The sequence below is a fragment of the Colius striatus genome, chromosome 15 (assembly GCF_028858725.1).
Source record: "Colius striatus isolate bColStr4 chromosome 15, bColStr4.1.hap1, whole genome shotgun sequence".
Taxonomy (NCBI): Eukaryota; Metazoa; Chordata; class Aves; order Coliiformes; family Coliidae; genus Colius; species Colius striatus.
In genome coordinates, this window is record NC_084773.1 from 15,137,911 (window position 1) to 15,163,835 (window position 25,925).

Sequence of the window (25,925 nt, forward strand, 5' to 3'; positions counted from 1 at the left end):
GGAAAAAAAACTTTGCCTTGTATAACAGGTGGGTTTTACTCCATTAAGTAAAATTACTTTTGCATTTGTCAGAGTCTACTTGCAGTATGTGATTTTAACTGTGGCCCATGCACCATCCTTTTCAAGGTGAAATCCCATGAAACTTTACTTAATAAAGTTACTTAAAACCCGTGGTCATTGGAAAATAGTAAATAAGAATGAACACAGAGATTGAGACAGTTGCCAAATACGCTGCTGCTGTTGTAACATAAGCAGGCACCAATTTCTATTGCATTCTCGCTCTGCCATTGTGTGCTTCCCTGTGGGCCGTTGCTGTTTTCTCCCCATGTGAATATACCGTCATGCCTCTCCCTTCCATTTCAGCCCTGCCTTGATGCCCAGCTGTGAGGATTTCTTAGCAGTTGGATTCTTTGTCCTCACTCTTACTCAGAAGGAAGAACAGCTTTCTCTATTGTCACACGTGTGAATTAAATTAAGTGCCTGATCTTGGTCAGTTTACTTGCAGAACAAGTCCTAAGATGAGAGTAGGCCAAAGCAAAGACTTAAAGAACCATAAATTCTAGTTTTTAAGACAGATGCATTGGTGCTGGTTCCCCACATAGTATTTTAAAGTCAAGAATTTTGTGAACCACTAAAATCTGTTGGAGACTTACCCAGTTTTAATTACAGCTGTCAAATAGAAGAGTGTACAATATAAATAACTTCTCCAAAAACATACATGCCTCGGGTCCTAATTTTAGCAATGGAAGATGTGTTTTAAAAACAACTTTAATCCAAGGAAATACCTTTGTATTCCTGAGTTGTCCTTAACAATTAATGGGTAGGTGACATGAGCTGTCAACTTCTTGAAATTCAGAGTGAAGGAGGAGCTGGTTGCTGTCTTGTATTCTGAGTACAAGACATGGAAAGTTTAGCATTTAGTATTGGTGGTTTGGGATTCAGTATTAATTTCTAAACCTGTTAATGGGAGAAATAGTCTCTAGGTTTCTGCATGTTCCATTTAAAAAAAAAAAAAAAACTAACCCAAACAAAACTCAAACTAATGAAAATGGTGCTCTCTGCTTTTGTTTAACCCTTCTTCACAGAATCACAGAATCTCAAGGGTTGGAAGGGACCTCGAAAGATCATCCAGTGCAACTCCCCTGCCAGAGCAGGACCACCTAGAGTAGGTCACACAGGAACTCATCCAAGTGGGTTTTGAATGTCCCCAGAGAAGGACACTACCCATCTAGGCAGCCCCTTCCAGTGGTCCCTGACCCTCACACTCAAGAAATTCTTCATTGTATTTCTTTGGAACCTCTTACATTCCAGCTTGTACCTGTTGCCCCTTGTCCTATTATTGGCCATCATTGAGAACAGCCTGTCTCCATCCTCCTGACACCCACCCTTTATGTACTTGTAAGCATTAATAATATCACCTCTCAGTCTCCTCTTCTCCAAGCTAGAGCCCTGGCTCACTCAGAAAATGTCAGGCTAACACACTAATATTAGTACCCAAAAGACTTTTATACAAGCCAACTGTCTTTCCTGATGGCAAACTTTTCATTTTAGTAAAAAAGTTATTTGCTTGGTTTTAAAATCTAATTTGAGTGCAATTTGATAAGTGAGGAATGACCAGCAATTTAATCTTTATTTATGGCAGTTAAAAACAAGAGCAGGAGCCACAAGCTTGTTCTTCTTACTCTTTTTGTCAGCAAAGGCACTGTATTTTTTATGAGTGATTACTTAAGAAATGGTCCAGTAATTAGTAATTTGTTAGAAATTAGATTTTAGTATCCATGCACTGACTTTGAATGAAAATCAGACCTTGACATTCAGATCGGAGAGGTTCAGAATGTCAAGAGTTGGAGATTAAATCTCAGAGGTTCAGAGTTGGGAGGTTCAGAATGTCAAGACCTGTTAGCAACTTCAGGGCAGTAAATACTGGAGTAAATTTTTGCTGCTGGAGAAACACACCGGGTGTGTGCCCTGATGTGACAGTGACCATGTCTCCCTGGGCTACCAATAGCCTAGGAAGCTGCAGGTTTGAGGATGCTGAGTGCCTCCAGGCTTGGTAGTGTAGCTGCAGGGCAGCTGTCCCAACATGGAAGTGCCGTGGCCATAGCTGACCAGTGCCGATGCCACCTCCATGGCTCCAGTGCCCATGGTCAGCAGCAGGCTTGTAGTTAAAGTCTAAGAGGGCAACTGCTTGCTGCAGAGGGCGTGAGGCCAGCCTGTAGCCCCAGCACCAGTGGTGAAGCTGCCCAGTGTGGATGGTGGCATTGCCCAGGGGTGTCACAGGGCAGAGTTCGCCAAGTGACGTGGATGATCTCCCTGTGAGGGATTAAGCACTGCAAGCGGCCTGCCTGAGCCCTGCTGAAATGTCACTGGAGTGGCCTGGCCTGGCTCCAAAAGCAGGCGGGTAGCGAGTTGGCTGCCAGCAGGGGCCAAGTGGTGAGCTCTGCTCTGTACTGTGCCACCCAGCCTCTGCTGAAGCCTGCCACAGCCCTGCACTTCTCTCCTGACCATGGAGGCTGCAGGAGGAGGCTGCTGCTCCCCAGTTGTTTCCTCACAGAAACCTGAAAATGCCCTAGAAGTACTCGGAAGCCTCAGCTCTGATGGGGAGGATGCAAGGGGAGAAAACAGCAATAAAAACTTAGACAATGGTAATCCTGTCAGGCCTCTGTTGACAGTTGTTAATCAAAGTATTAATTAAGGAAAAGAAAGTATTAAAAGCACGTTCATTTGACATGTTTTCCTGAGTGTGCTCATCCATGTAATTTATAAATCAGAGGGCAAATAACATTCCTTGTTTGGGCTCTGCGGATGGCTGGCTGTGGGCAGAGAATGGCCTCTGCCGTTATATCTCATCTTCGCAGGAAATGGGAAATGCAGACAGAGCCTGAATGTCGTGTTTTCATTTAAAATGTTAAACTTGCACAAACAGTTCAGTTAGCACATCGTAATTACAGCTTTCCTCTGTTCTTCTCTCAAAGTGAAATATGAAAAGGCTGGTTTATTTCATTTGAAAGACGTTATTGTGCAGGCACAGTAGATTTGTGGCCCCCGTTTGACTGTATTAATGATTTCTGTGAGAGTTTTCTGTGCTAATGCTGCAGTAAAACGTTAATTGGCTTGTAGTTAACATGGTCAATGTTTTTAAACATGGAAACAGTTGTTTCATGCCAATTGTGGTTGACTAGTGTTAATGAAATAAGCTGTAATGATCCTTTTTTTGTCATTGAAAAATGAATGATGCTTAAAAATGTTAAATCAGGGTTAAATCAAGGAAACAAATTATTTATTGTGTTTCAAATAGAGTATTTATGTTCTGAGAGACTTCACATTTTGGAAAGTTATTTGTCTCTTGAAACATCTTTTAAAACTGTTGCAATTCACCCTACTCATGTTTGCTTCCATCCTGAAAAAGTTAAAAATATATTGTTTAAAGCCTTGGAACAGAAAATGGGTTGGTAGCTGTGCAGGCAGAACCCCAGCCTGGATCCCTCTGACTAGTCTCATTTCTCTGTGAGGTTTTCCTGTATGCAGGTGTTGCCAGGTACAGAGGCCGAGTAACGCTTTTGTCCCTTTTGCTGTAGGGAAGCACGGGAGTTATTGCATCCATAGGGGGTGTGGGGTCAGTGCTCTAAGTACGGGGACAGAAATAAGGGACAGGTAACATTAAAGATAGCGATGGGAGCTTCCTTCTTGACTGCATCAGCCAGCATTTCCTCCTCTCTGCTGTGAGCAGTTACACCTCAGAGGAGAGGAGGGGCTGTTGTAGTTGGCTAGTTCTAAGTAGCCATGTGCGTGTTTCTCTTTAATCTTCTAAAGCTTTTGTATGGTGTGGCAGTGGATGTCACTAGTTAGTCGTGCAGTACGTAATTTATCACAGTTTCTTAATGACAAAATCAAAGCGTGTGACTTAGCTGACACTACTATCTCTGTGCATATCCTGTGATGTTTTCTCTTATTTTCCTGCTCAAAACAAAGTCAATTCACTCATCTTTATCTCTTTCAAGGCCTTTTCTTTAACGCTCATCTCCAGAACTTTACCAGTTACCCCTTTTTTGGATTTGGGTTCACTGACAGCTTTTAAGCAAATTATCTTTTTGGTAGCGGAACTGAGTCTGGCAGTCAACATACAACGATTCAAGATTGCTACAGGTAGAGAAATTAGCTATGTTAAAATTCCTGATTAGGGTGTAAGTAGGGAGCATAAGCAAGATGAAAGCTAGACAGGCGTTGGATGTGTGAACTCACCTGAATACATTATGCAATACTAAAATGTTACATGATAAGGTCTTGTGAGGAGTATTGCTGATGCTGAAGGGGAATAACATGGTGTTAAAGGTGTAAACTTGATTTCTGGGTGGAAAATGGGCAGAGAGTGAGAAAATAAAAAATTAGGTGATAGTTCTTCCCTTAGTTCTTTATTCCCATGCTTTCAACCCACAGTCCGTTATAAAAATTCTGTTTGCTCAACTTTTTATGAAGCTTTGGAGTAACATGATTTTTTCTTTTTATTTAGCTTTAGGCTCTTTTTGAAAAACTGGAGCTTTTTTTCAATGTTCAGAGTAAGCCCATATGAGACAACAGCTTTACAGATGTATTTTTGAGGAAGTTGACCCACCCTGCATCTTGATATGCTGCTGCCCTGTTCTGGCTACCTGTGTCTGTTTGCTGCTTGTGTTTGTTATCACTGTGGCTTTTCTAAAGTTTATTCCAAAAAAACAGTATTTTTTTTAATAGCCAAAGAATTATTTATTCAACACCTGCTTTTTAGTCAAACAGTGCAGGTATTGTCATGTCATCAAAAGGCTACACAGAGATTAGTGCTCACAACGTGGACATTTTAATCTCTCTGTGGCCTGATTACCACCTAAGACATTCTACTGTCCTTCTGTAATAACTTTGCAGTATATTTATATTCCAGCACTTGACAGATTTACAAGACAACTACTGACCATAAGGGCTAGGGCTAGTTCCCTAGTGAGAAATCTCTTTCTCATCTCTTGGCAAGGTTGTCAAGAAAGCAAACTGGAAGTTTCATCTTTGATATTATGCCAGAGACTTTTTGAGATCTTAAAGCCCCTGTGTTTGGGTTTACCTGAGCAGAGAAGGGGATTGGGAGAAGGATGGAAAACACCCTTCAATAGGTAATGAGGAGGAACCTCCCAACAGCTGCTCTCCCTGGCTCTGTTTTGCTTGTGGTTTGGCTCCATGGTTAATGTCCTGCCTCTCAGTTTTCCCATGTTGCTCTCGACAATTTTGCTCATCTCCATGGGGCTCTGAATAGCTGAAACAGATCTGATGGGAGCATCCTTAAATCTAATTTGCCACTGGGAGCTGCACAACACAGAAAAAACATAAGTTTGTCTGCAGGCTTGAGGTGACTACATGTTGGTTGATGCTTCAAAGTTTATTTTACATGTCTCAGGGGAAAATCTTGTGTATTTTAAAAAGGAATTTTAAATCCTGTGGCAACTGATTACAGAACTACTCACGTGCACTGAATACAAGGGCTTTTGAAAGGAACAAATTATTAACAACTATGAAAAATGGGGAAAACCAGCTTTAGTAATGTAGAGAGTTGTAGAGAGGCAGCAGTGGAGAGATGTACTTGTAGTATGTTTATTTAAATATATTTCAGCATTGCTGTTTTTTTGGCTACATTCTTAATAACTGTATGTGCAATCTGTTCCTCACCCCTTTCTCTGGGAGTAAGCTTGGAGATCAGAGGAGATGTGCTGGATTTGGGGCCATTTTGCAGCAGTTGCCATAGTGGAGATGGCCATTCCTGCCCAGTTAGTGTCATGCTCTTAGAGAATTACACCACCATCCTGGCTGCACTGCAGTTGTACCATTTTTAGAAGTATTGTATAAATACTCTAAATTATAGCTACAGGGTCATCTCCTTTTTGAAACACAATTTTAAAGTATTGAAGTTGGCATTCAGAATCTTAGTAGTGAAAATTATCTTTTTACACTTTTCCCTCTTTTTCTTCAATAGCAGCAACAAAACCGTGACCCCGCTTACACAGAATTTCATGCTGCTTTATCTAACATATTTTGCACAGTGATCCCTTGCAAGTGGGTTTTGATTCTTGAAATTAAATCTCTAGGCAAATTATAAACACATTTAGAAATGGGAAGTTCAGGAATTGTTTGTGCAGTTTTCAAAGTAGCCAGTGCTTCTCTGTAACTATTGTCATGGAAGGAACAGAAGGTTTGCATTTGAGTTTTGTTCAAAGGGATGTGGTTAACTCACTCACTAACTGTCCTGGCACCTCTAGTGAGTTGAGTAAATGATTTGCAAATATTCAAATGTATCAGTGTTCAGAAGCCAGAGGGTTGAAGTGGTACAGCTAATGCAGCACAGTGAGGCTGGGGAAGAAGAAAGCCAGAATACTTCTCAGAGAATGTTTTCCACTTTCCCAGCTCTGCTTGCATTTGCTATATTAAGTGCACCTGTAAACCTGTGTTTAAAAACAAACTAAAGTGAAAGTTGAACTAAAATCTGTCAGTCCAAGACTTCTAGACTGATAGGAAATAGTTTACACACAGCTTTTAGCTGTTACAAAAACATCATTCAAAATTGTCAGTGACTTTTGTTTGCATTGAAGTTTGGATTTCCCAAGGACAGTGCTGGACCGTCATAAACATTCAGATGTATCTTAAATCAGTGTGAATTACTGTGGAATGGGTTCTGGAACTGGGATGATACACTGAAACCCCAAATATTAGTACATATGTGAGCTTTGGGTTTTGAACTGAGCATTTCTAACCAAAGCATAGCTTAAAAAAATAATTTGTAATTACAGGGTTTCCAACTAAATCAATGCACCCTGGTTAAAGCAGAGACAGATTTTATGTCCTAGGAATTGACACATTATTTTGAAGCATACTCAGTATTTAGTTTTATTTCTTTGTTGGCTTCAACAAAGGGTTTTCTGAGAGGAAGATAATTTTCTGAGTTCTCATTAGGGAAGAACATAAATGTTTCATGGCACTTCCTATGCTGAAGCCTCCACAAATTGCTCTAATGTGAAAGAATATTTTAAAGGGACTTTTAAAAGTGATTGGTCTCTGTAAATGTATGACTTCAGTTCTTTTTCCCTTAAAATGCTGTAACACATATGTGGTAAAGGTGTGATGTAAAACCAGAGAAACCAGCACATTTTAAATCCCTGCTGGGCAAAGCAAACCTGTTAATGTAAAGGTGTGGAGGTAAACTCTGGGTTTTTAGAAATACTCTCTTCAAAAATGGCTAGGCTGCATTTTAATGGCTTTTTGAGAAGAGTCACATTCTAGAAGCAAATTTTTATCATAGCTTAACTGCCTCTACCTAGTGCTTTCTACACAGGTAATAGAAACAATCTGTACTGCAATTGTGCTGAATATTTTTGAAGTGAGGGAGTGCATGCTGTAAAGTTGCATCAGTATTGCTAACTTGGCCATAGTCTGTATAAAAGCTATTAAATAATCCTATTTCTTAGATAAGTAATTTATACCTATTACTAGTTATCTAAAATATTTAAGAACTCTGGTGAAAATAAGGAAGACCATTGTGGTAAGTAATGTAAATACATAAAGAAACATAATGCTTATGTATGAGCCAACCTGACTTTCATTTGGTATGGTGCAATATAGATTGTATACTTTTTTTTCTTCCTAGCTTTATTTTTCTGTAAATGGAGTTTCATAAGCATACATCACTATCAGTCAGATTGTCATTGTGGTTTTGCTAACACTGAGTGGGAAACAATAACATTAGTTGCTAGTTGCAAAGCAATGTTTTTTAATGGCAAAGTAAGAAGAATTCTCTCTAGAGATGTGACAGATTGTATTGGTGCCAATCAAGCCTTGACAGTCTGTCATACTGGTAGCTTAGACTCCATATATATTCTTTTCTGTCACTTTCTTGTTGGAGTGAAAAAGGAGCTTGTTCAGATATTGTCTATTCAGCTAAGAGTGTGAGTTCAAACACCCCACACAATGGAAGATGGAGTGACCTCATGCTGACTTACAGTGCAAACAGAACTGATGGGATGATTAAAGGGACATCAGTGGAAGATTAAGGCAGAATCCTTGGTATCTCAGCCCTGTGATTAGGGTGGAGTAATCAAGCAGCAATAAGTGAGTGAGCAGCAGATCAAAATCCCACACAGGCAATTGCTCCCAAGCAGCTGCATGCTGCCAGCATGGCATCAAAGGGAGAGTAATTTCCCTGCTATGCCTGTGATTGCTTTAGCTCCCAAGTTTCCCCTGTGAAAACCATCACAGGTCTAGTTTTTTTTCTTCTTTCGTCATTGTGGTGAGGTCAGAGTGATGGTGGATCACAGCCCAGCACAGGCATTTGGGGTAGGGCTCCAAAAGGGATGGTAATTGCTTGCTGCAGTAGTATCTGTAACTGTGGTAAGGTGCCCTTCCACAGCAGTGCTTTCCTCAGATGTCTTGGATCTGATCCTTCTGGAGAAATTAAAATAAGTAAATTATCTCTCCACAATTACTCCAGAAATGTAATAGTTGTATGGGCAGAAAACAGATTTTTCTTCTCAGGTAAGAGGTGTTTGTTTTAATATTACTGTACTAAATAGTTTCTTGAATGAGAAGTCAAACGGTAGCTCTGTATGAAGGTAAAAAATAGGAGTTTGCCTCTAGTTGCATTTTTATCATGCTTACACTTTATACATTGAGACAGATAAATGAAACAATAACTTAAAGTTACCTTAATGCTTTGTTTCAGTATGCACATTTAAGGGTGTAGTCTTGGCTAACCTGCATTAAAGGTGACTTTTTGAAGTTGCAATGTATTTCACTGACCTAAACTTTTCTGTGTTGAAATGGGCACACTTCGTTTTGATGATGGCTCTGCTACCTCTGACACAGGTCAGTTTGACTTTTTGCCCTGTGCTTACGTAAGAAGTCAGGATGAAAAAATGAGTTTATGAAATTTGATCCATACATGTTGTACTTGCTGCTTAGAACTATTAATTGATGCCCAGAGAGAATGAAGAGCACTAAACAGCTCCTAGGTTTTTGAAACTAAGTCTAGACCTGGGGGGAACATGTTTAGAGTATTGTTACTATTAAATATTCTTTTTTATTAAGGCATAGAGCGAAGAAAGTAGCATTTTATGAAAAATAGAATACTTTTCTCTATTAAAAGATATCTTGTTTTAATAGAGTAATAAAGTTATAAATCACAGTAAGTCCAAGTGTTTACTCATTGGTGGAAGAAGTAGTAGCCAAATATGGTGAGAAGCTTTCTTTTTTTCTCATCCTCCTTTTACTCTTCTCATTCCAGGTTACTTTTAATGTATTTTGTCAGAAATTAGTGCATGTTTAGTAGGAAATATAGAATGGAAAATTGGATTTTAAACCTAAGAAAATTGGCAGCCAAACTAAGGGCCAAGTGAAGATGTTTAATTTAACTTTTTCTTTTTTTAAAGCACTTGAAGATATTTAAATTATCAGTATCCATTTTATCAGGAAGGCTTGTGTGCTCTGGCAGCACACAGGTATAATTCGTGGTCAACGCTAAGTCCAGTAGCACAGAAACAATCACTTTATTTTTCCAAATTGATAGTTGACAGATATCCCCCTCACCAAGCAGAGACAGGCTTTGCTGGGATGCTGTCTCTTCACAGCTTTCTAACTCTCTGTACAGCCTTTCTCCTGACGTTTCCCAAATGCAAAGATATTTAAGGAGGAGCTTATCTAAAGTTTAGTGTTGAATGTGGCTTTCATTTTAAATCAGTTTCTACTTGGTGCCGTGGGATCAATAAAGACTTTAAGTTTCTTTGCTCAAAGCCAAAACTTATATCTTTCTGATATTTAAAAAAGAAAATAAAACACAAGTGTAACATCTCACTCACATGAAAAACCCTCCTCCTAAATTTTAGAACCCTTTTTCCCAGGCACAGTATTTGAAATACCACTTTAATGTGATGTAAAAGCAATTATGACAATAAAAAAACCCATGTTTTTCTTCCAAGAGTTATGTGAAGAGAAGGGATGTGAATGCTAACTTTTAAAATTTGAAAACTGAACACCTGGAAATAATTAGATATTTAAATGTTTTTAGGCTGAGTCAGAGTTAATAGCAAGTGTTAGATTGGCAGTTGATTAGTAGAATTTATCATTATAATATGCTTAGCATAATAAGCATGGTGGTCTTGATTGTTCAGTGACAGTTTGTGTAGTAATTTTTCCATTAAAAGACTACATAAGTCTGTCAGTAAATACATTTATTAGATCAAGTATGCCATGCTTAAAACGTGTCTGCTTTCAAAAATTATATTCACTTTCTTCAATAAGACAAGATATCAGTATTATTCAGATATTTTACAGACCTTAAGCAGATTTCACTTAAAATCCTTAATTTTATGAAAAGATTGAAACATTAAACATAAGGAATTCCTACTGGCAGCCTTACCTCTGCTTGTGTGTAAGTCAACATGAAGCAGGTCCAGGCAGGTTATAAAAAAAATCAGCTGAAAAGTTGTCTCATTTGGTTGACCAACCACACAAGTTGTGGTTACATTCAGAAGGAGGAGTGAGTGAGTGAAGGTTTCACAGTTACAGTGCTATAATATCTCTTTCAGAAGTTGTCTCAAAGTTCTAGAAAAAGACATTTGGGGGAGGGAGGGGGAATGTGTCCAAATCATACACCTGTCTGTAGAACTGAAATTCTGTCTGACAGGTAGACTATAATCATGGTGTGAGATCAACCATTAGCCGTAGTTCTCTTAGGTCAATTTTTGTTGATTATCAACAACTTGAAACTCTTGTATGAACTCACTCCTACTGAGATTGGTGCTACGAAACATTCAGGCAAATGGTAGACAGTAACATCTCAGTTCCGTACCAGAAGAGTACCAGTTAAAGTTGCCAGAGAAGAAGTGTTCATATCATTTGCATTCATAAGTGAGATTAATATTTTGTCTGATGATGGCCTAATGTCATCCACTGCCTTATTAGAGATTATTTGTAGCTGTGGTAAGAACTTAGACTTTGATTTTTCTAAATATACAGAAGGTGGAAGAGTATTGAGCAATTTTTCTCATTATCTCCCAGAGCAATCTCACAGGGTGTAGCATCGCTGAACTAATGGCCCTCAAATAGTAACTTAGCAGAGCTGCTCAGGGATTCTTGCCATTGCTATAAAAAGACATCTGGCAATAAGCAGGATGTCCTATTAGAAGCACAGCCATTTACTAGAACATAACTATGCTAACATTACTTACAAACACTTCAGTGGCATCTGCTTCTAGAAAACTAAGTAGCTGACTTTGAACATCACAGATAACCACTCATTCTAAATAGTACAATTTGTAGGCAGTTAATTCTTGAGATGGGTGATAAACTGGAGCATGTTACACATTTCTGTTGGACATTTCACTTGACCTCTCAGAGCTTTTTTTGTAAATACTAATCAAGATGTGATGACTTTTGCAGTAGGTGTGTTAGGTAGCTTGCACTTATTTTGCAGTTAAACACAGAAACATGTATCCCGTGGTTTAGTCTGAGGTCATCTCTTGACTGAAGTTTCCCGGTCTAAGGTGTGTGCATTTTATTTTATTTTTTTCTCCTGAGCTAATGAATATATTTGAAATGCTGCTTCCTCACCTCTGTAAGAAATTAGCTTGCCAGGTTTTAGTCTTCCTCTTGCACTGCTGTAGGGGTTTGACTCTTTGCCCCTGGTTATTGCTGTTGTATGTTGTCACAGCCTTGCTTGAGGATGATGTGCCTGATGACACTGATGCAGGGTCAGTGCTGTCTTGTTTGATAGCTTCCAGCTACAAATGGAGTCCATCTTCTGAGTGGCATATGATTGCTGTATTTAGGAGTGGGGGAAAATAGGTCATATAAACAGAACACAGATGAATTAATTTCTATTTTCCAGACCATTATAGACTTCCATACCATACAGGTTACGTGTACTTGACTTTCACTCTTGTCTTGTAACTTCATGAGTAGCTGCTTCTTTCACAGTTTAGGTAAACTGAACTAAAAAAACTATTCCTGGGATTGATTGGTGGTGAATTTTGGCACCTTTAACAGTACTTGGCTGAGAAAGAGATATTGTTGCTGTTGAGGATAAGGATGCCTTTCCAGTCCCTTGCTGGAACAGCTAATTCTTGATTCTCCTAGATCTGTGGTTTGCATACCCTTGAGTGCCAGACATGTCTCTTAAGCAGGTGTTGATTACACAGATCATTGAGGAGTCACAGGTGTCCAAGGATCAGTCCAGAAAGTGGCAAATTACTCTGTCCATGTGTGTAGGCAGAGCTGGGTGCTCTCTGAAGCTGTCAGGTGTTCTGTGAATAAGAATTCAATGTTCGAAAGAACTGCCTTTATAATAACCACTATTTTAACTGAAATGGTGCTAACAATGTATTAATGAAATGATTTCTTTCCAACACATTAATTGATGGAACCTGAGAGCTCCAAATTAAAATGTTTAGATGTTTTCTTTGTAGAATATCTGTTGCTCCTTTTAATATTGTTCTAAAGAAAAATCCTCCCTAAAAATGCTCCCATCATGCTGTGACAGAAAAAAATGAATATAACAAAACCTCATAACACCCCAAAAACCAATGAAGGTCAATACTTGAGCTGCTGTTCTCAGGGGCATTCCACACTGAAGTAGTTCACACCAATAGCTTGTCATGAAATGAAAGTTAAAATGTTGGCTTCAATACAGTTTTGACCTTTGGGAGACACACTTAGAGATAATTGTTATCCTTTGAGGAAATCTGATATTCAAGCTTACTTGGCCTGAGGATAGGTACCTCTTTGCTTTGTGTGTCTGAGGTCTAGATTGGATTCTCAGTTCCTTGTTCTTTAAGGTGGAGAGAGAATGAGGAGAGTGTTATTAAAAGCTAAGCTTTAGTGGCTGATGAGTGTAGCTCTCAATGTTAAAAGAGACTGTATTCAACTGGGGACCAGCAAGGAGTGGAGCCTCGTGATTACAGTGAGGCTTGAATCCTTGATGTTGTGTATGTGGCAGATCACCTCCCAAGCCAATGAAGGAAAAAAATCAATGTAGTAAATGACAACATGAAATATATAAGAATGGTTTCTGTATGGGAGCTTAAAACCCTTTTTATTTTCCTCCTTTTCAGAAAGAAGACACAGCTCCTCCAGCAAGCCGCCTTTGACTCCTCCTTCCTCTTCAGTATTTTCCCTCATTTCATCCTTCCCTTCAAAAAACAAAGGTAGCAGTGGAAGTGGGAGCAATCGTTCATCCAGTGGCGGTACTAGTGCATCATCATCAAATTCCAAGTTGTTGAAATCACCCAAAGACAAGCTGCAGATCAGCGGAAACAACAGGTTAATGCATTCGGTACAGCATAGCAAAGTTCCCCATGATAAAATGTGAGTACACGTTTTGACAAAGAATTAAATGTTACTACTTCCATAGACACTACTGTAGCACTAGAAATTCCTTTGTTTCAGAGTTTTTGGTTTCAGATAATCACTTTAAACTCCTCCAGATCTTTTCCAGCTGCTTAGTCTGAGATTATAGATAATACTCATGACTATGTTGAACAAGAACCCTTGCAAAGCTGCATCTTAAATCACTATAAATTAAGGTCATTTTATTAATTCTTTGGTCTAATCCACATACATTGATTGTAAGGGAGTTTTAGCTCTGAGTTTTGACCTGCATGTGTGAGATTGCAGAATGAGAACATAATTTGCTGTCACAGAACAGGGCACTTCTCCCAGAGCACAAGAGGCCCATTACCATTGCTTTGGTGATAGACTGCATCTGTGAGTCCAAATAACAATTTCTGAAGTCTCTGACTTTCTGAAATACTTATAAGGAAATGGGGAAAAGAGGACAGAAGAGATTATGGACATCATTAAAAAAAGTGTAAATAAAAAAAGATAAGAATAAGGAAAAGGGGAATAAAGGAGTTCTGTGTTTGCATTGGGAAGACATCAGAGTGTTGTTGAGTAATCACATTTAAATACTTTTAATAATTTATTATTGCAATTTTCCCCCCTTGTTTTTCATAAATAATAGTATGACTCCATCTGTCAAAGTGGAAAAGATTCATCCAAAGATAGATGGTGCCCAACTGAAAGCTGCTGTTGGTCCAACTTGTTCTACTACTGTGAGTTCCTCAATAAAGACTGGCCTTAATTGTCCCTCAATACCAAAGCCACCCTTGCCTTCCCCTGGACAGATACTGAATGGTAAAGGTCTTCTCTCTGTGCCTCCATTTTTGGAAAAGAAACCTGAAGAAAATACCAATAATAGGAAATTTTTACATAAAAGATTGTCAGGTAATTGTTTTAAATTATTTACTTACATTCCCCTTGGTAGTGTATTTAAAGAAATACATATACAGAACATATAGAAATAAGAAATAACACCTTTATAACACTGTAACTTGTAATTACGTACATTTTCTATATTAGAATTGAAATCTATAACTTGACATACTTTTAAAGGGCACAAACCACTTGAGATGTGGCTGTTGCTTTCAGAAGCCCTATAGACCTCAAAGGCCTGACAGTTCTTACTATCTTTAAAAATTTTCTATTCCTTTCTCTCTTTGGAGGGTCCAAGGCAGGTACATATTTAATGGAACAGCTAGTACCTCAAACTCAGAAGCATAAACTCAGTCTGCTCTTTGCACTTTTTGAACATAGTAACTTTGGGTGTTAGTGGATTGGTAGAAAAGTTCTTAACACCAAAACCAACAACAGAGCTCCACCATTTGTTTGTCACAGTTCATGTTGATGGTGACCTCTAATCCTAACATGCACAATTTTCACATCCTTTGGAGTCCCTTACAGCTGTAAATTTCTCCATTCTCTTCATAGACTTGATATTTCAGCACACCATAAGCTTGCTGAGAGTGTGGAAAGTAATTTGTACAGTCTTATTGTGCATTTGTATTTGTACATTTGCCTGTGTTACATTTGAAAACAGTTTCTAATATGGTTAATTTTTATAATGAAAATAAATGTTGGTATTTCAAAATGTCTTTTGATAACTCTTCAATGCTGTGTACCATTGACAGAGAGAGAATTTGATCCTGATATATACTGTGGTGTCATTGATGTGGAAACCAGGAAACCTTGTACTAGGTCTTTGACATGCAAGGTAGGCCATCTTAATCAGAATAACATCATGTAAAGTTTTGATTCAGTTACCTGAGGAATATGACAGAAAACTACAGATTTTTACTGTAATAATAGTACCTCAAAACATATTGACCAGAACCAAGAAGGAATTCTTTTGTTAATTATTTATTTGAAAACATATTTCTTAAAATAACCTGGAGACTTGTATTTTTTACCAACATAAACCATTTAAATATGGATGTTGACACGGGACAGATGGTGTTACTCCACATGTAGGTAGTAGAGGGCCAGCATCACGATTATAAATTTCCTTGTATGCATTAAAAGTATTATTTGTTTATGGAGGATTTCAATAAATCAAGCCCCTCCCCTGTCCTACTCCCTCCCTTCCCCCAGCAGAGTCAGCAGCAGATATGTAGGAGGGATTTGTGTAAATGCTAATTCTGCCTGATGTGTGACTGCAGCCAGCTCAGAAATGAGTCTTCTGAAAAAGCCACACAGTATGCCTAAAGGTCAAACTCTAAACTAAGCAATCTGTAAAAACTTTCAGTCAGATGAAATGTGTCCTCTGGCTCCAAAATTTTGGGAGATGGGGACATCATTTAGTCCTGAGGAGCCAAAAGTTCCCATCACCTGCAATTGTGTAATATTAGCTGCTTTCCTGCAAAGCAGCTAAACTATCAGTAGGGGAAGCATGTGGTAAATAAACCACCTACAGAACAAAGGTAAATGAAGCTGTTCCTAACAACCCCAAGGAACTGAACTTGAACACATTGCCCTTTTGGAATTACAGGGAGAAGGCAATTGTTTTGCTAATAAGAGTAGAGAAAAGCAATAAGATTTAACTAGGCAAGTCAAAAGTGTAAAAGAGAAAATAAAAATGTTTCTTAGCCATTCCTTATATTATATCCACTAATAAAATCTGTTGAGGGATGCTATTTGTCTGAATTATGATGGTAATAATTTTTACCTATTAAAATGAACCCAATGAAGCCTTTTATGCCACGTGAAAAAAAGATGTTGCATGTGACTTCAACGATTCAAAAAATAACTACCTGTTTCGCTTGACCTAGAACTGTGCTGTGTATACACACAGGAAGATGTGCAGCATCAGGACATTCAGAGGACTTTGGGTTCCGTTTGACTGTGGATTCTGCTGCACTTTTCTACATTCCTTCATATCTATTTGATAACTAGTTTTCAGGGAGTGTATTAGTGTATAGAAAGAAGCAAAGTTATAAATATTTTCCATGTGTCCCCCTAGAAGTCTGATTTTAAACATTATTGTGTTAAATGTTTTCATAAGTGAAAGTAAATATTTCGCTGGTTTTGGTTTTGCACTCCCTGGCAATTAAAATATCAACATAAAATTGTTTTCAATTCTAGTTGTAACCTTTCAAGAACTTCAGCAATTTCTTTTTTAGAAAGAAACCTGAAAGAATCCTGTTAACTCAGTTGCTGTTTGTTTTTGTATCAGACAGGGATATAATCACCTATCAAGAATTCTTAAAGTTGGTTTTCAAAGTCATTCTTCCATTTGTTTACTAAACTACGAGTGTGATGACTTTTCTCTGTTTTAGAGCTCTAGACATGCGTTTTGAGTGTTTGATTTCCACAAATCTAATAGCCTCTGGGATTAATGATTCATTCATGGTTTTGCAGACACATTCCTTAACCCAGCGGAGGGCTGTACAGGGTCGAAGAAAACGATTTGATGTGTTATTAGCTGAGCACAAAAGCAAAACCAGGGAAAAGGAACTTCTTCGACATTCGGATCATCATCAGCAGATGCCCCCTCTCAGGGAACCACATCCCTCACCTACTAAAACTTCCCAGGAGCTGCACCAAAATTCTCATGGAGTTACTCTTACAGAAACAAAGCCTTTATTACCTAATAAACCCAAACCTCACCCCCCCAGTCTTCCAAGGTAAGGAAAATCTGCAGATCCAGTGGTATGAAATTAATACTGGCAGCTTCATCAGGTGGATTTTGAAAGAGCGATACAGATCTGTTGGACAGAGCAGTATTTTTGCTCAAGGCCTGGTGACTGTCTGCAATTAGCAATTACATGCTGAGCTGTACCTCCTAGCAAGGAGGGTTTGGTGTTAGAAATAGTAAAAGCTGACTTGCCTCACTGCAAGTGATTCAGCAAAAATTGGGTAATGCTGTTTTTCCAGGGGTACCATACCTCCTGTCTTTCCTCTTGATTGGTGTCCTGGGAGACTCTGGAAAATAACAGCAATCTGTTAATGTAGATTTCCTTCTGTCAGTGACAGCAAGCACTTAAGCTTGGAAAGTTTCCCTACACGTAGTTCAATAACATCTCTGCTGCTTGCCTTGCCCAGGCCTCCAGGCTGTCCAGCCCAGCACAGTGGAAATGCCCCTAGTGAGTCTCCTTCTGTCCACGAGTTCCCGCACCCTCCCTTGCCTGCCGCTGAGCCAGCATCTCGGTTATCCAGTGATGAGGGAGAATGTGATGAAAAAGAAGAGCCTGTTGAAAAACTGGATTGTCATTATTCAGGTCATCATCCTCAACCAGCCGCTGTACGTTTGAAGTCCAAGTTAACTTTGGTCTCTCTCTGACTCTGAACCTTTAAACAAGTTACCTGGGGGTTTAACAGGGGCATTTCTGTTGGACATGTGATCGGTGTTTTTCCCCCAGATTTTAAGAAGATTTCTTGCCTAGTAGGCAGTGAAGGTCTAACTGTAGTTTCAAAGTAAATGTGCTAAAGAAATAGGTTTGGAGCTCACTTCCCCAGTGCAAAAGAAATCAAAATGCCAAAATATTGTAGGTGAAATTAGTAACTGTTCTAAAGGGCTCTGATTTTGGAATAAGGACATGTAAACAGTGCCTTTTTGGTGAGATCTTGGTATTGATTGCAATGTGTTAGTTTTAATATTAAAATCTTGACAAAATCTATTTAGTCTAATTAAAAACACAAGCTTTGTGGGCTAGCCTGTGTATCAAATTATCTCCTTTTTTAAAAGACTGTGAGGGAGATGGAGCATTGGAACAGGCTGCCCAGAGGGGTTGTGAGGCTCCTTCCTTGGAGATCTTCAAGACCCACCTGGACACGTTCCTATTCAACCTGATCTAGGTGAACCTGCTTCTACAGGGGGGTTGGACTAGATGATCTCTAAAGGTCTGTTCCAACCCCTACCATTCTATGATCCCATAGCTCCTCACAAGCAGATGGTATATATATATATTTATGGAATGTTTTTATATGTGAACACCCCATTGTCCTTCCTTGTTCAATGAGAGGGATTCAAATCTGATCACTGCTTTTGGCCCTAAATATGGGAGTGTCAATTGGGAAGAAAACAATCCCATTATAGCAAGGCCAAAAGTTTAAAATAGTTGTTATACCATAGAAATTTTAAAAAATGACATTTGTATTATTTTATCCTTGATTTAAACATCTAAAATCATATTCCTTTAGCAGTGTTTATTAATAAATGAGTGCTTTGTTGTTTGGAGAGTTGTTAGTGAAAGCAGAAGACGCCAGTAAAAATCTGTCTTTTCAGTTTTGCACATTTGGTAGTCGGCAAATTGGAAGAGGTTATTACGTGTTTGACAAGCGGTGGAACCACATTCGATGTGCACTTGACTTCATGTTGGAGAAGCATCTTAATTCACAGATGTGGAAGTGAGTAAAAGTGAAAGAGCTCTCATTTTTCTTGGCATTTGTAGAAATACACGAAGCCTGTGGTTCTAGTTAAAGAACAGCAACCTTGTGTTCAGATTAATCAGATCAAAGGTTGACAGTGCTTAAGCACTAAGATTTTTTGCAAGAGTTAACTATTGAAATATTTGAGTGGTATTCATCAGCCTCAGGAGATTTTGATGTCGCGTTACTAGACTGGATATTATCCTGACAAGTGGTAGCTACGTAGGTTTTGATTTGTTTTTCTGTTCACCTACAGGAAAATTCCTCCAGCATCTAGTACCACAGCATCCATTCGTGCACCACATCGGACAAACTCGACGCCTGCTTCGCAGTACGGTGTCAGTGCAGCAGGTTTCCTCTTGCCCACCACGGTTATGTCATCGCCAGCGTTGGTATCTCCTTCCTGTGTGTCTCTGAATAATAAATCGGTACCATCACATGGAACGACACTAAATGCCAATCCTGCTACTTTGGGTGCAGTGGATCCCGTCTGCAGTATGCAATCAAGACAAGTGTCTTCGTCCCCTTCAACACCTACAGTGCTTTCCTCTGTACCTTCACCTATGCCCAGCAAACCTCAGAAAATGAAATCCAGCAAATCTTTTAAACCTAAGGAATCTTCTGCTGGCAGTGGCACCTGTAACAGCACCGGCAGCGTCAGTAGCAGCGGCGGCTCAGGAAAGAAGCGTAAAAACAGTTCCGCACTGCTCGCACCTTCTCATTCCACAGAGTCCTTTAGGAAAAACTGTGTGGTTAACTCTGGAAACTCTGGGACCTCCTATCATCCATCGGTGACAGCTTCGTCCCACAGCGTTGGCCTCAACTGTATGACTAGCAAAGCTAACTCTGTTAGCCTCAAACATGACCAATCAGGGAGGGGCCCTCCGACTGGAAGCCCTGCAGAATCGATAAAGAGAATGAGTGTGATGATGAACAGCAGCGACTCCACGCTCTCCTTAGGGCCCTTTGTTCATCAGTCTAGCGAGCTGACTGTAAATTCCCATAGCAGTTTTTCACATTCACATACTTCCCTTGACAAATTAATAGGAAAGAAAAGAAAGTGCTCACCTGGTTCAAGCAGCATAAACAGCAGCAGCAGCAGCAGCAAAGCAAACAAAGTTGCCAAATTGACATCGGTGAACAACGTTCATGCAAAACACACTGGTGCAATCCCAGGGACGCAAGGACTGATGAACAATTCTCTTTTTCATCAGGTATGAATTTTGTCTTGAACTGAGCCAATTTAAACATGCCTCTTCACATGTTTGTATTACGTGTGTCAGCTAGCCAAATCCTCTTCAAGCGAAGAGAGTTCTCATGTTTGTTCACTATTCATTTTGAGTGACTTTATCATACATCTACACAAGGTTTTTACAAACATAAAGTATAGCTTTTTTTAAAAAAGGAAATGACCATAAATGTGATGTTACAAGTTCTTTACACATTGCCTGGGAATTGCTCTCAGATGAAATTCAGTCATCACATTTATAAAAACAATTGTAAAAGTAAATCCTGCCAGCCAGTCATGGAAATGAGCTGAATGACTCAGCTTGACTTCTTGTTTCTCTGGAAGTCTCCAAAGTGGAACATAGTGATGCTGATAACAGAACTGTGATACTGTGATAAAATAAGCCTATTATCCCAAGGTGTCATTGACAAACTTCTTAGTAATAACAAGATTAAATGTTATAAATAAGATAGAAGCCTTTTTAGTCAGTAAAGTGAACTGATTTTCTACAAAGGAAGCAGATCTCATGGATAATACATAAGATTCCGATTTAAAAAATAGTTTGAGGCTTTGTGTTTTTAGACAAATCACATTGCAAAAGTAGTGTATTGGGGGAGAAGGTTCTTGGTAAGTTAGAGTGAGACATAATTAGGAACTGGTAGCTCAGATTTATTCATAATACTGTTCCAATTGACTTGGAGGATCACTTGGAGGGGTAAAAATAATTTGATACATCTCAAGGAGAGTGTAGAAGATGAATTTCAGAGAGAAGCCTTAGAACTAGATATATTTCCTCTGCTGGTAGTCACCTGAAATCTGTGTGCCTGGCAAGCTAGGAGGTCAGTATGAGCTTTTTTCAGGACGGTTTCTCAGTTTTCAGTTTCAGCCACAGAGGATTTTCACCATTACATTGTGTTTACTGTAACAAAAAGTAAGCATTCAAATAGCTGAATGGATTTTGGGTCTTATCTAATAGTTACTATTTCAACTGTGCAATAGAAATGGAGGAGAAATGTAATTTGAGTGACTTAAGGAAGGAAATCATGTCTGAAACCATCATAACTTTCAACAGCTTTAGCCTAAGAATTGCCAGGTCTCGGAGAAGCCGCCCACATTTGTGGTATTGTGCTGTGCCTGCTGATTCTCCCCAAAATGCACTCTCCTTACCTTGAAAATGTCTTTTAAGGGCGTGTACTATAACAGCCTCGTTCACTCATCCTTCTCTTCCTTTTGCTTGCTCAAAAGCCAAAGGCACGGCCCTGATAGCTGAATGCACCACGGTGAGGAACGAACTGGACAATTTTCACTACAAGCAAAACCTCCATCTGGATTTCTGGACTCCAAGATGCCTTGAGTTTTCCCAACTTCCCATGGTCCTCAGGTGTGGAAATCTACTGGACTGTCACTTAAGGAATTTCCCTGAAGCCATGTCTGTAGCAGCGAATATACTAGAAATGGACACTGGATGAAGTTCAGCCACATAATTGCTCTTATCAGTGTTAATGGTGGTCTGGACTGTTTGCTACAAATCTGTGAGATTTTTACTTACAGGAGTACATCATCTTGCCACTATTTGACATAGATCGGCTGGGCAAACGAATGTTTTCTGGGGGGAAATAAACGTTACTGTGGACTTATTTTTATACTGATGGTGTCTTTTGTAGGTGATAGCTGACCAGACAGACACCCTCAATGGAGAGGACCCCATGACTTGGGGGAAAAAAAAAATGTGTGAGGCACAATGGAAAGAAGCCCTCAAGAAGGGAATATGGCTTTAGTGTTTTTATAGCAATGTTCCTTTAATGGAATATAAAAATAGCACAATTCAAAGAAAAAAAAACCCAACAAAACATGTTGTCTGTGTTTTGCCCAGCCTTTTGCAAGTAATTTGGGATAAGAAGCTATCAGGAGTTTAAACAAAAACCCACAAAACAAACCCAACAATGACCAGAAAAACTTGTTTGAGGCTGTTGCTCAGAAAACAAGTCTAAAAATACTCGTGTGATACAAGCCCTGTTTGCTGTTCTTCTGAAACAGGTTTCATTGCAGAAGGGGAAATAAATTAATTTTGTGTTTGAGAAAAATCCCCAAGCATCAAACCAACAAAGGCAAATAACCTCTACAACTCTGTGCCCAAAGAAGAGATTTATTGACCCATGCTGTATACCATAGGCCTTTGTTATTGAAGCAAAATAACAGCCCTATTGGTTAAATGAGGCTGGATTTGCCTTTTGGGCTGGTAAAAAGAGCCTTTTAAAAACTTAACTATTTAAAGCATTTAAATATTCTCTAAACCCCACAAAAGTCAGTTTCTTTATGCCTCGTTTGTATAACGAGAGCACTTTCAACCACTTCTGTGAGGTTTTATTTTGTTCCAGGTTCTGGACTACAGGCCAATTTGTCATCAGTTGGCAGGGCAGCGCAGGCGTGTGCCTTGTGCTCACCCCATGCCTTCCCAGGCTTCACACAGTTTGATACAGTCCAGGCCATTTTTTAATGAAATGTTTTTGTCTTGCTTCAAAACACCTCAAAAGAGAAACCTACTGAAGGGCTTTGTTGCGTTATGATTTGATTGGTCTGGATGTGTTTAAGTTTTTAAACATCAGGTAAAATCTCAAAATGGACTAAACTTTTATTGAAGGGGCAAAGTGAAGCAAAACAAATCCCTTAATGGAGAAGACAGGGGGTTTTTCTGCCTTAAAGGGGCACCAGCTGTTGCTGAGAAAAGACAATCTGAGCCTGTCCAATTGTTTGTGTAGCCCAGCCTTCTCCCCAGTTCTGGTGGCAAGCAGTACATCAGGGAATCCAAAGCCACGCTGAGTAGCAGTTGCTTAGTTGTTTACCTAACGATGCTTTCAGTTTAACCTGAACTTGCTACGGAATCATGGTTATACGGCGACACAACGTGAAGCCTCTATGCAGACACTTTAGCTTTGAATTGATAGGAAAGATCACATTGAGAAAGCAACGTACTAGAGACACTTATGCAAACTTTAGTTTAAAAAACAACAAAAGAGACAGCTTTTCAGGAACAAAAAGGATTGACCTGTGAAAGGATTGTTGGAACGGCAATTGGTTTAATGTAAAAAGAGCCAAAGTGATAATGCCACAAAGAGAAATCAAAGAGTATTAAATCTGGCACGTTTGGAGTGGAATCCACGCTCTGCTGGAGTGAGTCCCTGGGGCAGCGCTCCCACCGCAGGGTAGCATCAGTCACAAGTGCAATTTGACTCAAAGGTAAAGGAAACGAAAATTTGGCAAGATCCATCAGTAATGAGTTTGTGATCCAACTCTCCTCTGAGTTTTCTTTTCTTGTTTTTCTTTTTTGGTAAGGTTCTGTTGATCTGAAACCATAATGGCAAATCTGTGTTCCTTCTATAGCGTGCACACACCTTAAAGTGAATTCCCGGTGGCTGCTCGTACCGAGCCAGTGCCCGCAGTCACCCGCACCTGGGTGTGAGCCATCCCAGCACAGTTAGAACATCTCACCCGTGAGCATAGACCTGCCTCGATACCATGGTTTGGATCTTGGTTGTAAGCAGAACACCGTTCCTGAAGCTTTTATTGTCACATAGTTCTTACTGTAAATAATTAAGGAAGCTTAAAATTAGTTGTCCTTGCAAAATCGAATTTGCAGTGGCTGGGTTGTTTCTAGACAGATTTTGGTATTAATTTAAGAGATACAGTTTTTATAGTCTTTCCAACTTCTCGTTATGACTCCTGCAGTTTTCTTAACCTAAAAAATTGCTGCAATGATGAACAAAGAATTATACAAGAAGAAAAAAAAAAGCATACTTTTGTATCTTTATTTTGGAATTTCTTGTTCTATTATAAATATTGAAGTATCCCTATTTCAGAAGACATATTTTGTTAATTGATTGTACATATTTAAATATGTATTTTTGCACAGGTCTTTTTTTCTTATATCCAGTTTTGGTACAATTGAGATCATCTAGTATTTATTTATTAATTAATTAAAAAAAAAAGGTGAAAAAAAAGAGGAAAAAAAGCAAATACCTTTTTATAATTTGAAGTGGTTCACTGCCAAGCCAATAGCTAACATGCCTACTTTGCAACTTAAGGGATGCCTCTGTTTTTGTGAAAGCCGTGTCCCTTTTCACGTCTCGGGAGTGGACAGACCGGTCGGGTTCTGCCACGGGGCCGAGAGCCGAAGCGCTCGGTCTGGCATTGCTTCTCAGTTGCCTGATTCCCAGGAGACTCCTGTTCCGTTCAGTGACACACTGCTTCTCTCTCTCTCTCTCTCTCCTCTCTTTCTTTGGTGTTAGTGTGCGTGCGCAGTCGCGTGGGTCTCATGTGGTTCAAAACTTAAACGGAAAAACTGAAAGTGCCTGATATAACTAGTTTTAAGCTTGGACTGTTTAGACAGCTTCTCCTTAAAAGACTTGAATGTTCAGTTGAAATTTCGGAGCTTGCTTTTTCCACCTCTCTGTGTGCAGATACATATGTGTGTGTGTATAGATATACACATATCTATCTATTCTGAAATGAATGAGATGGGTTGACAAAAGAAAGCGAGTGATGCCGGTAACTTTTGTAACATCTTTTTAATTGGCGTACCTCGTGTTGGAACAATCCCAGTGCTAACTCGTCTTAAGGGTTTGAAAAACAGTTTTAACCAGCAGTGTATTTAATTGTCTCATTTTGGGGAGGGAGGGAGGGCAGTACTCATAAATGAAATGATTTCTAAAATGCTCAAATTAGTTGGTATTCCCAGGAAAACAAAACAAAACCCCCCGAGTAAGTACCTCTTTAAACCATTTGAATAATAAAGATGTGATTTCCAAATGACCTTTCTAAGGCAGTTGTCTTCCTGTAAGAGTTCTCTTGCCAAGGAATCTCTCTCGTCTTTCACTCGTTCTGTCCTGGAGGAGGGAATTGGGCTTAGAAAGATTCTTAAATGTTTCACTGCTCAGCAGAAAATAATCATTTTTACCTTTTGTGCAAGATATTTTAGGTTTTAAAGGTAATTTTAAATGAGCACTACATAATGTCAATGTGAATGTAGGCCTTGAAAGCATCTTGCTCGGTGTTGAGCCTGGTTCTAAAAGCAATCTCCTGTGTAAAATGTGTGAATAGTTTGATAATTTGTATACATAATCAAGAGCATCTGATCAGCTGAACTCTGTGTTGGCTGCTGTATAGTACATGAACAAATGTCATGGGATAGAAAAATTACTTTGGATATTTAAAAGAAAAATAAATATATAGTCTATTTGTTTTGTAACAAGTTTCTGTAAATAAAATAATTTATACTATTTATAAGAAAAAGTTGTGCTTTGCTTCATGACAAAGATTAGTTTGTTGAACAAACATGTTACTAAACAAGGCAATAAAATTAGGACTTTTCAATAAATGAGGTTGGTTGCATGGAATACACTATATGTTTCTGCTTCATTATAAAATCATTCACCATTAAAGGAAAACATTATCTGATTCGGTGCCTACGTGAGCTGATTTCACAGAGTTGGACGTGGTCAGATTGTGCCACCGTAACCTCGGTATAGCGGGAGCAGCTGCCCACTCAGCCCGGGGGGCTCGGATCTTCACCCCCCGCCCTGGGGTGCCAGAGGTGGCTTTCCTGAGCAAAGGATGGTTTGTTACTCAAGGGTGATGCTTTGTGTTATTTTCTGAGTAGAATACAGCCCCAGACACGGTGTGCTGAACGCTCGGATTCCCTTCATTTATTCCGTTCCATGTTTTTGCAGTTTAAAGGCGCAGTGAGTGAACTCGGCAGGTGAAATGCTCTGGGAGGCTTTTCTCTGTGTGTGCCTCAGGACTCGTGTGTGGTAGCTGACTTCCGAGGAGTGGTTTGCAAACCCAGTAAAATTCCTGTTAGTGGGACAAGAGTTCACATTTGCATCCATGGCAGGGCTTCCTTTAGCCTCCCTGGTTATAAATGCTACAGGATACAAAA

The 25,925-nt window shown here is 39.3% G+C and overlaps 1 protein-coding gene across 7 annotated transcripts in view; it reads left to right on the plus strand.

The window, feature by feature from the left end:
• ATXN7 (ataxin 7) overlaps window positions 1-25,444 on the plus strand; it is an 86,821-nt gene extending 61,377 nt beyond the window's left edge. For all 7 annotated transcript variants that reach the window (XM_062007943.1, XM_062007948.1, XM_062007947.1 and 4 more), the window contains 8 exons: window positions 13,113-13,365; window positions 14,021-14,283; window positions 15,027-15,109; window positions 16,753-17,018; window positions 17,437-17,635; window positions 18,620-18,741; window positions 19,019-19,976; window positions 21,236-25,444. In XM_062007943.1, coding sequence (XP_061863927.1) covers window positions 13,113-13,365; window positions 14,021-14,283; window positions 15,027-15,109; window positions 16,753-17,018; window positions 17,437-17,635; window positions 18,620-18,741; window positions 19,019-19,976; window positions 21,236-21,253 — 2,162 coding nt within the window. In that variant the 3' untranslated portion in view covers window positions 21,254-25,444. The remainder of the gene's footprint in view (window positions 1-13,112; window positions 13,366-14,020; window positions 14,284-15,026; window positions 15,110-16,752; window positions 17,019-17,436; window positions 17,636-18,619; window positions 18,742-19,018; window positions 19,977-21,235) is intronic.
• The last annotated feature ends 481 nt before the right edge of the window (window positions 25,445-25,925 follow it).